Genomic DNA, 12,833 nt, shown 5'->3' with positions numbered 1-12,833 from the left:
CAGAAAATTATGCCTTTCCTGGTAACGTTATTCTTATGTGTTTATATATAAAGCAAATGGAAGATAAACTTGCATTAATGTAATGGTTTTACACTGTTCATGATAAGCAAAGCACTCCTTTGAATGGAATTTAAATGCAAATGCTGTTGGATCGGAGAACCGAGGGTTTGTTTACTCTAGTTAATAGTCGTGATTGTAATGCGGTGTGAAGTCATATTCGAGATGGCTCACACTGTGAAACTGTTATCATTAGTGAGATAAAAGATCCACGACTATAAATAAAAATATCGATAACACATTCAAGCTTTATCCCGAAGTTGCTTCCAAAGAAACGTCTTAAGATTATTAGAATGCGTCTTCAGTTGTGGCGAAAATATTTCAAGAACTTCTAGGAAGTGCTTTTTATGATTATTCTTAGAGTTTAAAGTAGTGGCGACTCGTGGCTTGAAATCGTGGGGGTGCTACAACTTTCGAAATATACATACACACTGTAAGTACAGTGTATACGTGTTTGGATAAAATATCAAAATTATGGTAAATATTTAAAAAAAAAAAGAAGGAAACATGAAAAAATATTGTTTATTATCGATAAAATTATACAGTTTAGTATAATTCAAAATTACTTAAAAATAAAATCCATTATCATAACCCCAATAATGTTCTTAAATAAAAACAATAACATATGTTATGTCTTTAATTGTAATGTCCAAATATTTAAAGAGACGGAGTAAACACGTAAGCACTACGAACACTCTACTACTGGCGCAAACTGCATATAAACAACAGTGGAACTGCGAGACTGACAGTGCCGCATTACGCTAATAGCTCGCATCTCACTATGACGTGCATATGCTTGCGCGTGTAGCAATATGACACTGTGGTAAACACAGTGCTGCTAGCGCCCTCCTGATTATTATTATTTTTTTATATTTTTTTATTATTTTTTATTATTATTTTTATTATTTTTTATAGAAAATACGAGAATTGTATGGGATTGTTGATGATAAAATTAAATATTACAAGCAAATATAAATAAATGAATAAAGATATTTATATATCGAGAAAAAAAAATTGGGGTGCTGCAGTTCCGTAGTGCCTATGCACGAGCCGCCCCTTGTTTAAAGTACCATATAAGAAAAGAATGTGTTAATTGGGATTGTTTTGTTGGGTTGGCGTGTTATAGTAGAGTGATATATAAAAGCTTGGATAAAAATTAGTTCCAATCTTTAAATTCTGTTATACTATACAAAATATATAAAATACAAAATTCTGTTATTTATACAAAAAAAAAGCGATAGCTGTTGTGAAAATGTCCTCAACTATTGCCTATTTCATTCTTAATGAAGTAATTCCTTCTATAATATTTCATAAAAAATGACTTTACCTGTATTTTGTCTGCAATGATGTTTTACTTGTATATTTCATAGGCGTATGGCATTTTAAACATAAACATGAACAAAGCATCCTTATTATGTACAAAGAAAATGAATTTGGTGTGATCACGTGCTAATCATTCGGCGAACATGTTTTATGAGCGGTGACTTTTATGTCGGCTAAATTACTACAGTGTTTTTCCAACATATGATGGCCTATTCGCCAAAAGTTGTTAAAAATAACAGGAAATTAATAACAAAAAAATAACCTGCTAATTTAATTGTAAGTAAATCTTGGATCACTTAAACAAATGAAAAAAGATAGTCGTAAAAACAACAGTAAATCAATATCAAGTAATAAAGTAATAACTTTTATTATTATTATTATTATTATTATTATTATTATTATTATTATAATACCTGAATTGAATCTCAGTTTGGCGTGAAATTTGTTGTATCTGTTTTAAATCGGCTGTTCAGGGGTATTTATCTCATAAGACTTTTTTTTGTCATTGGACGTAATGCATTTTTTTAAATTATATTATTTTTTTTTCGGAGGAAATGGCTTTTCATCCGGATAAGAATAACAAAGATAATTTGTTTCTTTAAATCATCTTTTGGAGTTGACTTCATGTTTCTTCAGCTTCTCACAACGATTTCTTTCGTTTAACGTCATGAATCTTTTTTTTTTTGGTTCTGATGTTCTCGAATCACGTATGTCCCCTGATTATCATCGGAATCTCCCCCCCCTCCAAAAAAAAATTCTGTTTTTGTTAATGCCATGTTTATTTATTTAATCCGGAAAGTCTGTTCTGGAGAGCCAACATGCAAATTTTTCAAGCCTCCAGTAAGCAGTATTTTTACGTCCTGATACAGTAAGCAGCATCAAGATAGATAGATAATAACACAGGTTTTTTATTCCGAAAAACAAACAAATCTGCCAGAAAACACACAGAATTTGAGAACATACACCACAACACTCTTAGGAGTTGGTAGATGGCGTAAGGCTGCGATGGTAAATGATAGAGTGCGTAGATGATGATGAATTAAGTATTGAAGACGATGGTTTATCTCACGTAAAATCCCTGTCGTGATGAGTCGTTGGACTCCATGGAAGTGCCACGTCATAACAATAGCAATAATAAGATGGCCCCTATCGGTCTCACATCTGTTGCATCATCATCATCATCATCATCATCATCATGTGCAAAATAAATAACCACATATAAAAAAAAAAAATTAAATTTTAGACCCACCTGGAAGTTGTTCATTTGTCCACTGTGAGCCATTTCGAGGTAAGATCTTCTATTAAAAGTTAAATGCTGTAAATGACCAACAAAATTCGAAGTTTCTTTCAATGGTTTGATGCTCTCAGGAGTCACGGCACCAACATGCAGGGTATGAACATCCAGGGTGATGGCTTCCTCTCCCAAATCTATATATATATATATATATATATATATATATAAAAGAAACAACCAATTAAAATTTGCTTACTGCGAATTATCACAAAATTTCAGTCCATTTTGTTTCCATACTCGAAATCTTTATTTGAAATAAGAAATTCTGTGTTAAAAACGACCTGTGCAAACATTTTGAAAGTAGTTTAAGTTTTTTAAGGTTTTTATCAAAGTTTTGGAGCACACTTCAAATAATAATATTGAATTTTTAGATTATTTTGCACTCCATTACCGGAAAAGATCCCCAGGAGCTATGCCTAAGTTATATCATATTATCTTAGATTAATCTCTTACTTTCCTCCGCTTAAAAAACTATTTTAAAATTCTAATGAGTACATTGAAGTAGAAACAAAAGTAAGATCAAGTTCATTGAGAGGATCTTTTCTATAATCTTTCAGGTAAATATACTAGAGTAACAACAGAGTGGGAAAGAACTGATAAATGATTAAGATGATTTGCATTAAAAACGTTCTGGTGGCATATGAATTGCCTATAATTTTATATTTAAACCCTTTCTTAATTATAAATTAACCTTCAATTTATCAATTAAAGAATTAATATAATTAATCGTAATATTTAAAAAAATTAAAAATATATTTTGCTTCTTTATGCTAAGTTATTTTCATTTTTATATGTTTTTATGTTTCGTGTATGTTTCCAGTAGAAATGAAAAATTCACCACAAGATAAAATTCACCACAATACTTCATGAATAATTAGCTTCAAAAAGCACAAAATTAGCTAACGTAAAAACAGATACTGTTTAGCAGAAATAATTGATTGTTCGATGTTAATGACTTTAAACCAATTCTTTAATTGGGTGAAAGAGTGATGGCATAGAAGATATAGGAAACAAAGGAAGGAGAACTAAAAACAATAAAAGCATTTATTGCTTTTATTACTTACAACTTACTAATTGAAGATGCAAACAAAGATAGGCGATCCTGTCAATAGTATCAAAACACAGAATGCTTGAAATTTTAATAAATTTATTTCGTTTCTTTTTTCTGGTCAGTGAGAAAGTTGGCAATCCAACTGCAGAGTGTTGGAGGCAGACTATAGAATTGCAATTTGTTAAGTAGGCCCCTGTGCCAAATTCGATCGAATGCCTTTGAAATGTCCAGGGCAATGACGTTACTTTCTCCGAATTGTCTTGCTGAAAGAATATAGATCCATCGAGGCCACATTGTCACCATGTACTACAATACCGGATCCAAAATAATCCCAAGGTAAAAATTAGTAGTTGAGATGTGTTCAATGGGAATGAGATCCATACCAGGATACCGCCATCATCGGTCTGTTTTCAGTTTAGTTGGGCGAAAATAGGCTGGATGGGTATACTCAATAGGAAAATAGACAGCATAGTTCGAGATCTGTGTAAAATGCAGTGGATGATAGGTCGAGACACCTGTTAAAGTTTATAAAATTATTTACTACGAAGAAAAAACAATTCCTTTGCAAAAACACCATCAAAAGGAAACAACAACGAAGAATGGGATTATTATTATTACGTAGCACCTCCAAGGACTCATCGTTAGTGGCCACTCTACTCCATTCTGCTAAACACATCTAACGGTCTCCCCTACTATGCAATTCTCCAACTACACACAATTACCATTAACATCATCTTCCGGCCATTACCACCTCCACCAACAGTATTTTTGTCTGTAAATTGGGTGTGTTATGATGGCCGAGTTTTATTATTATTATTATTTTTATGTGACACTTCCAGGAAGTCCAAAGACTCATCGACGGAGAGTGTGCCAACAACATCGAATAATTGAACCCGTTCCCTTCCAACTACTAACCACGCTCAAACTTGCTTAACTTTTTGCGAGAGTCATTAGTAGCAGAGGCTTTACCAATCGACCAACCTTTGTTGCCTGTAAACGGAATGAAAAACCCGAGTTTCGAGGAGAAAAAACCCTGCTACCTCCGTATGAGATCGTCGAACTCATCTTGAAATGAAAAAAAGTTTATATAAATATTGCCAAGTGGTTAGATGGCGAAAATCACAAATATCCCGACGTGGGCATGGAGGTTTGTGATTGTCTGTGGAAATGATAGTGGTGGCGGTGGGCGGTAGATGGCGTTGGCGTAATTGGTGGACACAGAGTTGTAGAGTAGGTGCCCTCCCACGATGAGTCAAAGGACTCTCTGGAGGTGTCATATAATAATAATATTCCTCTAGTAACGACTGAAATCGAACTCAGGCCTCTTCCAGTCGAAGGGTGATTTCTTTGGGTTGATTTATGGATTTGTTCCAACTAAATAAATCTTGCTTAAGTCGATTTCTTTAGTTAAAAAAATCCAGAGAATGAACTTCCTTTTAAGAAATTGAATGCACACACCCTCTGTCCAAAAAGAAACCGAACTTTTCGAAAATAAAAGAAACTAGTGGCGCCACCTCTTGTAACTTTTTTGTTGTCGAAAGCTGCAACCTTCATTAGTGTTGTGTCAACTGTTTATGACATTTGTTTCATTAGAAGCCGAGTTATAGTGCCAAGAGTGACAGTGTGTTTTGACGAACAGTCGGAAAATGAGTTTCAAACAGAGAGCTGCGATTGACTTTTATGTTAAACTTGTTAAAAGTTTTACTGAACCGCAAAGAATGCTTCAATAAGCATACGGTGATGAATGCTTATCCCGTACTCAAGTTTACGAGTGGTTGAAGCGATTTCAGATTGGTTGTGAGACGCTTGAGGACGACGAAAAGCCGGAGTTATAGTGTCCAGAGTGACAGTGTGTTTTGACGAACGGTCGGTCGTCACGATATTCATGCCGTACGCGACGAATTCTCGCTATCAATCGCTTCAAAAGTTCGAGATAAAACTCACTATTGACCATTTGGTCAGCCGGAACGAATTCTTTGTGGATAATGCCCTTGGAATCGTAGAAACAAATCAGCATTGTCTTTACTTTTGAATTCTCCAAGCGACTTTTTTTCGTATGCCTCTCTTCCGGTGATCTCCACTCAGCATTCTGGCGCTTTGTTTCGGGCTCATACTCAAAACGTCACGTTTCGTCACCAGTAATGATCGTTTCAAGGACGCCTGAGTCCTTACGACCGGTTTTAATGCGGTCCTTGCAGTGTTCAATTCGATAGATTTTTTGGTCGCCGGTCAACTTGTGGGGAACAAATCGCAAATTCAATTTACGAAGGCCCAAACTCTTCGTCAAAATGTTGTGCACAGTTGATTTTGGAATCCTCAATTCATCTTCAATCAATCTCACGGACGATTTCGGGTTTTCTTTGATGAAATCACGCACTTTTTGGATGTTAACTTCGCTCAGTCCAGTTTTTGGACGACCCTGCTTTTCGTCGTCCTCAAGCGTCTCACGACCACTTTGAAATCGCTTAAACCACTCGTAAACTTGAGTACGGGATAAGCATTCATCACTGTATGCTTTTTGAAGCATTTCGTGCGTTTTGGTAAAACGTTTACCAAGTTTAATATAAAAGTCAATCGCAGCTCTCTGTTTGAAATTCATTTTCCGACCGTTCGTCAAAACACACTTTCACTCTTGGCACTATAACTCGGCTTCAAATGAAACAAACGTCATAAACAGTTGACACAACCCTAACGAAGGTTGCCACTCTCGACAACAAAAAGATACAACAGATGGCACCACTAGTTTCTTCTATTTTCGAAAAGTTCGGTTTCTTTTTGGACAGAGGGTGTAGCTACGAAATTAGCAAATTGAAACTGTAACTGAAATCGCAAATCAATGATAACGATGAGATTTGATGTAAGTTTGATTTAACTTTTAGGTCATTTGTGTATTAAACAACCATTACAATAATAACTATGATATGCTTATTACCCATGTTAAATCCGGTTAAGAGCCTCGTATGCAATGTAAACACTTGAAAGCATTTGTATTGGAGAATATTTCACCGACACTACTAGTTAATGCTATGAAATGGAATCGTTTTAAACTAATCATTGGCTAAATGCGAAGGAGAGTTGGATAAATCCGAAAACTTAATGTGCAAGTTATTGCTTGACTACGCACTGTTAGAGTGCAAATTGATTACGTTAACAACAGAAAACAATTTGTAGCGCAAAGCATGAAGCTAAAATTTCCAGATAAGTCAATAAATTGCCATAGTCGTATACGCCAAATGCTTCGGTTCTCATATAGTCGAAGTCATTTGCGTCACTTTAGCTGTTTGGGATTTAAGCCGCGCGCTAATGTGGAACGGCAATTGGTGGGAACGTACGGCTTAGAATATAGAAAGGGAGACTGTAAATAAAATTTATAACTATATTGACATTCTGATGGAAATATACAGTAAGCTGACAAAGGACAGACTGGGCCCCCCCCCCCCCCTCTTTGAACTACAAGCGTCACTTGGGAGTGGTCATAAGTCAAATAATTAATTAAAGCAGGCGAATGGGTGTTCGGGTCCATCACTGCGACTCGTTGTAAGAACACTTATATTGATTATGAATTAGAAAGCTTTCGTCTAGAGAATTAGTGCCTAGTGGTGGATTAATTTATCAACGTGTTAGCGACTAAAGGTGAAAAATGTACCGCAGTGATCTTCATCAAGTGTTGACAAATTATCGATATTTTGTTTGGGTAGACACACTCGGCATTCGCGATGTTATCTCGAAGTTCAGACGTAAGGCATCACCTGAGTTAAATCTTGATTGTCTCCAACCACAAATCGATACTTTAGCGACTGTTATTATTGACATTTCAAAAATCTTCAAATACGTTTGAGTTCTTTGATTGGCAGAACCAAAATTAATCTCACGACCAGGTAACGCTTCTGTGAATGTCATGCATAGGTGACTGCAGAAAATAAATATACCTTCCGTTTCTTAGAAGTTGCAAAGATATCTTAATATGTCCTACAATAAGATATCATAAAATAGCATATATTTTAAATAATAATAAAAAAAAAACTTGATTTTCTGGAATTAACAGAAAATCTTACATTCCAAATACTAACCATGACTTCTAGAATCGGAATCCAGCTGTATGTCCAATTTGTGTCCTCTTCTCTTCAGATGTAGAGTGTGCCACTGGTCATCATTAAGCCCTTGTCCCGTGTGATATACCTGAAAGAATAAAGAATTCTTCGGTCATTCCTTTAGCTGAAAACATGCTAAGTTGCAACGACCGTGTTGAACCCAGATATTGTTCTCTAGAGCAACAGCGATTTTCCAGTCTTTTAATATCATGGAATCCTCTTTAAATTATTTTTAATCTGCAAATCCTTATGTGTTTTAAGTACCCCAGGAGATCAATAATAGACACCTGGTGTTTGTAATATACCACTCGTAAACATTAGAATATTATAATTATTTTAATCATTATCAGATTATTCTAATATGATTTCTCTTTTAGCATGAGACTACGGCAGGTGTTTTTCTATCAGACAGTATTCTTACATCTTTGTGTGTGTGTGTGTGTGTGTGTGTTAAATACCAAACAAAAAATGACGACTTTGATTTTATTTTTTTTTAAAAAGTAAAGAGTATCCTTCATAAGGAGCCTTAATTAAGGAATCCATTTGAGATCTACCACTACCAGCACACCACCTACAGGTGAAACAGCAAATTACTGTACATTTTAACACATACACGCGTGTAGAAATATAGACAGATAAGTGAGAAAAAAAAAAAAAGGAAATCATACAAACAAATCACGACATCTGGGTTGGTTTGTGAGTTCGTTAAAGCACATGAGAACTACAGATGGCGCTTTTGAAAAATGAAATAAGCAATGATTTTATGGCGTGCTCACGCGACCCGAAATTCTAAGTTAATATAGTTTGAGATAATATAATATTCAAATTATAAACGTAGTCTATATTGAGATCCAGCCTATGCAAGTACATGATAAATAAATTCCGCTACAAATTCTTTGTCTTTTTTTTTTTTAATTCATAATTACTTTACTGTCTCACAAAGTGAACTAAGAGAGCAGACTCGCTAACCATACGCAAATCAGCCTGGTTAATCATTTATAACAGAACTCCATGTCAGTGTTGGTATAATCCAATAACTTAAATGTGTTGCTTGTGCAACATCGAACTGCCGTATTTTTGCAACATACCTGTAAAGGAGCCAATACTTTTTTTTTTCTTTAATTAGGAGATTCATTTTTCATAATATAACGATAAAGCCTCTTTCTCTTATGCAAGTAAAGTGGATCAATTTTTTTTTCTGGTTGTGTGTGTGGATTCCTCGTGTGAACTTACTACTCCATGACAGTTACAGGAGTGAGTGGGTGGAAACCGTTCGCTTAATCTCCTATTAGTTCTCCTACAAGCGCTAAGTCTTTGTTACTGGAACTGATGCGTGACTAGCATCGTTGGATGTCTCCGCAATGTCGCTTGGCACACTTGACAGTTGAGGTAGCCGTTAATTACATTTACATACTGTACAGGCTCTCTTGGATGTGTCAGTTGGCTATTACTTGATGCAAATAGGGGAAGGAAGGAAGCGCCACCTAGTAAACCAGTGTATGATTGACATCTTTCTGCTACTGGTGAATACCTACAAGTTTCGGAACCATTACAAAAACAATAGCGTTTGAGTTATTTGATCCTTTATTTCCATTGCTGTTTCCGTGACTATAGCAACGACATCTACCGGTATTTTGATGAAAATAACAGGATAGTTGCATAACTGAAAATTTTAAACAGACTTAAAAAAACTCCGCGATAGTGTTAACTGATTAATATGCAGGTCACAAATCAACAATAAAGTAGTGGTGATATCTGTTTGTTGTAGTTTGTACCTGCTGCCATCTAGTGGAATTCCACTAACAACAACACATACACAGTACTACGAGATACACACCAGTCGCAAATTCTGATGCTGTGACAAGTTAAGTTGGTTAAGTCTGTGTGACATGTTTATGCCAACAGAAACTTTTTCTACTTCAGCCACAACACACTATTTGCAAGCTGTGGATCCACGCGGATTAAATATTGGATCGTTTTCTTATAGAATTCATTAAAAGCGATACAAATGCAAACACAATTTGTGTTTGTTTTTATAATAATTTTCTTCAAGCGTGGTTTATTTATAATTCACTTCTGCATGTTCAGTGCCCCAAAAAATAATAAAATAACTTTCTAAGTTAGGTTGCAAGAGATATTTGAATCCATATGTCTACAGAAATATGTTATGATCATCGTATCTACTGGATGCTGTGAAGCCACATGATTATGATAAGATCTCACTCGTTTTCCGCTTTATAGCTATGAATTAAACATCTTTTATTTTTAAATGTTATTGAAGTGCTTTGTGTAATTGGACTGTTTTAATGAAGTCGTAATCAAGGTGTGTCAGAATCATAATAACTAACGTCCCAAAATATTAAGATTTATTTAAATGTTGATTTAAATAAAATTTTTCCGTTTCAAAAACGTTGCCGTCAAATAAGGAAAGTTTGTGTGTGTGTGTGTGTGTGTGTGTGTGTGTGTGTGCGTGCGTGCGTGCGTGCGCGCGCGTACTCGCACCATGCTATTCATTAATGATAATTTTACAGAATAATCAACGTATTACAAATTATTCGAATCTAATGTATTACATTACAAAATAATTAATCTAATTTAAAATAGTCATTATATCTATGTTTATTTATTTTATTATTTATATTGTTTATTTTTAATTATTTTTTATTTATTTTATTATTTATTTTGTTTATTTTTAATTTTATTTATTTATTTTGTTTATTTTTAATTATTTTTTATTTATTTTATTATTTATTTTGTTTATTTTTAATTATTATTTTATTATTCATTTTGTTTATTATTTTATTATTATTATTTTTTCAAATTATTATTTTATTATTATTTAAATTATTATATATATAATTATTATTTAATATATAATTATTATTTAAATTATTTTTTTATTTCACTAAGTATAGTGGCATACATATCTTACATGGAAATCAGTTTTTACCAAAGCCTAAAACGAAAATTATACCTTATGTTTGTTTCCAAGATTCAACACCACTTTAAACCTTCCCGTTTCGAGTGCCATTACCAAGAAGGTAGAGGATTTATCAGACGTAGTAGCGAGGATTAAACCACTGGGTCGGGATGTGCGAAAGCGGAAGTGGACATCTTCTGCTTGAGTATGCGACCCTTCCGGAAAGTTTATTTTCATGTACTGCTCTCCATCAAAACTCAGGGTGGTGGCGTCTGAAATGAAACAAAGGTAAAACATTAAAATCAATTTAGTGAACACAAACTTCAAATCCCTCGATTTATATAAACTGTGTGTGTGTGTGTGTGTGTGTGTGTGTGTGTGTAAAGTGAAAAATATATTATAATTAGTCTGATTAAAATTAAAATAATGTCATTCACAATACCTTTTTCTATTTCATGCTTTTTTAGTAATAATCTTTAAAATAATACACTAACCGTTTACCAAAATAAAAATGTAACATTATTAAAGAGTTTTTTTAAAATGTGAAAAGGAAAGCATGTTTTAACCTTTGCAAGATAAACGAATTTGCATTTATATATGAAAAGTCACTTTTTTTTTTATCAGTAAAAGATTTTATTTATGCACATTGCATGAACGTCGTTTGGCACAATGCCAGACATTTCCGGTTCACGTGACATCTTTGTAGATCATAATGGAAATTCATTTTCCTATATTATTTGCTCTCCCTTCTTACTTCCTTTTTATTCGTCCTCGTCTTTCACTTACCAATCAAAGAAAGAAACGTGTATGAAATATTCTATATTTCCTTATTAACCAAGTTGGCTTTGTGCTCTGCGTAGAAATTTTGGCAGTTAAATTTCTAAGTGGAAATTGTCTTTTTCCCGAACACCAATGTATTTCGTAATGTGTTTAAACGCAATAGCTTTATGGCTTTGTTCTAATTAGAAATCAGAAACGAATAATTGTTATTACTGAAAAAAAAAATCTTAACATTCAATGTTCATAAATATTACAGCAGAAATATACAAAAATAATGGATCATAATAATTTTCCTTAATTTCTTTTAGATTTTTTTTATTTTACATTTTGCAGATAATTAAATGTCAATTCTTTATAGACACCATTTTATACTGTTCATAAATTTTTTATTATATTCAACGCCGGATGGTAATTATTGATTAAGTTTAATTAAGTAACTCGTTTCCTTAAACTGTGAACTACACGTTCGTTATTCACAATTCTTTAAATTCTTTATACTAAGCGAATAAATCACAATCGCCATAGAAAACCCACAAAATGCCTTCACTTCTCATTTGCGAGGCTAAACAAATCTGCTTCATGTCAAAACTTGTATTCATAGAGGGCGGTAGTGCACACAAAGCCTGAATAGAGAGCTTCGAGTTACTGTACTACGTACTTCGCAATATGACTAGGAATTTTGAAAATTTGGCAGCGAAAAAAAAAGTCTGATTTGTCCTCATTCTTCGTAGAATTCAAGTGCATCTTTTAAAAGAGTTTTAACAGAAAAAACACCTATGATTCTGGTTTCATTTTCCTGCTTTAGGCTTCAAAAAATAAATAAATAAAATAGAGAAAACCTTTCTATCGATGGATTCCTAGACTGTCACATGCAATATCGATCTGACATACGTTATACTAAAACTCTCTCTCTCTCTCTCTCTCTCTCACACACACACACACACACACACACACACACGCACATCAAATAATGAAAATATCACTGCTTATAAAAAATGCATGTTTTCTTAGCTCTAACGTATAGCTTATTTATCTTTTTTTTTTTCTTTTACTGAGCACGGGTCATTAAATAAACTATTAACTTTTTGGTCTCCCATAATCGCCCCAGATAATTACATCCATATCGTTCCTCACTTTATTTACACGCTCAACAGATTTGTTTTTCAAGAAATTCCCTTTGTGGCTCTACTAACATTGCATCATTTTAATTCTTCTTGTATAGAACGGGAAAATTCCTAATTAACTCAGCCATTTTGCTGTATCGTACGTGTTAACAGTGTCACTTAATCATGGAGGTGTTGACAAAGGCTTTGTCTG

The 12,833-nt window shown here is 33.8% G+C and overlaps 1 protein-coding gene across 2 annotated transcripts in view; it reads right to left on the bottom strand.

Moving 5' to 3' along the window:
- Positions 1-12,833, bottom strand: part of LOC150097753 (neurexin 1-like) — a 353,871-nt gene that overhangs the window by 37,028 nt on the left and 304,010 nt on the right. For both annotated transcript variants that reach the window (XM_090407704.1, XM_090407706.1), the window contains exons 9-11: positions 10,791-11,008; positions 7,796-7,904; positions 2,630-2,808 (exon numbers count right to left, since the gene is read on the bottom strand). In XM_090407704.1, coding sequence (XP_090263830.1) covers positions 2,630-2,808; positions 7,796-7,904; positions 10,791-11,008 — 506 coding nt within the window. The remainder of the gene's footprint in view (positions 1-2,629; positions 2,809-7,795; positions 7,905-10,790; positions 11,009-12,833) is intronic.

Source organism: Typopeltis vanoorti, chromosome 17 (genome assembly GCF_054136105.1).
Source record: "Typopeltis vanoorti isolate ZY-2024b chromosome 17, IOZ_Tvanoo_1.0, whole genome shotgun sequence".
Lineage (NCBI taxonomy): Eukaryota > Metazoa > Arthropoda > Arachnida > Uropygi > Thelyphonidae > Typopeltis > Typopeltis vanoorti.
Note: the sequence above shows the minus strand (reverse complement) of the source record. Positions and strands in the feature narration are given on the sequence as shown.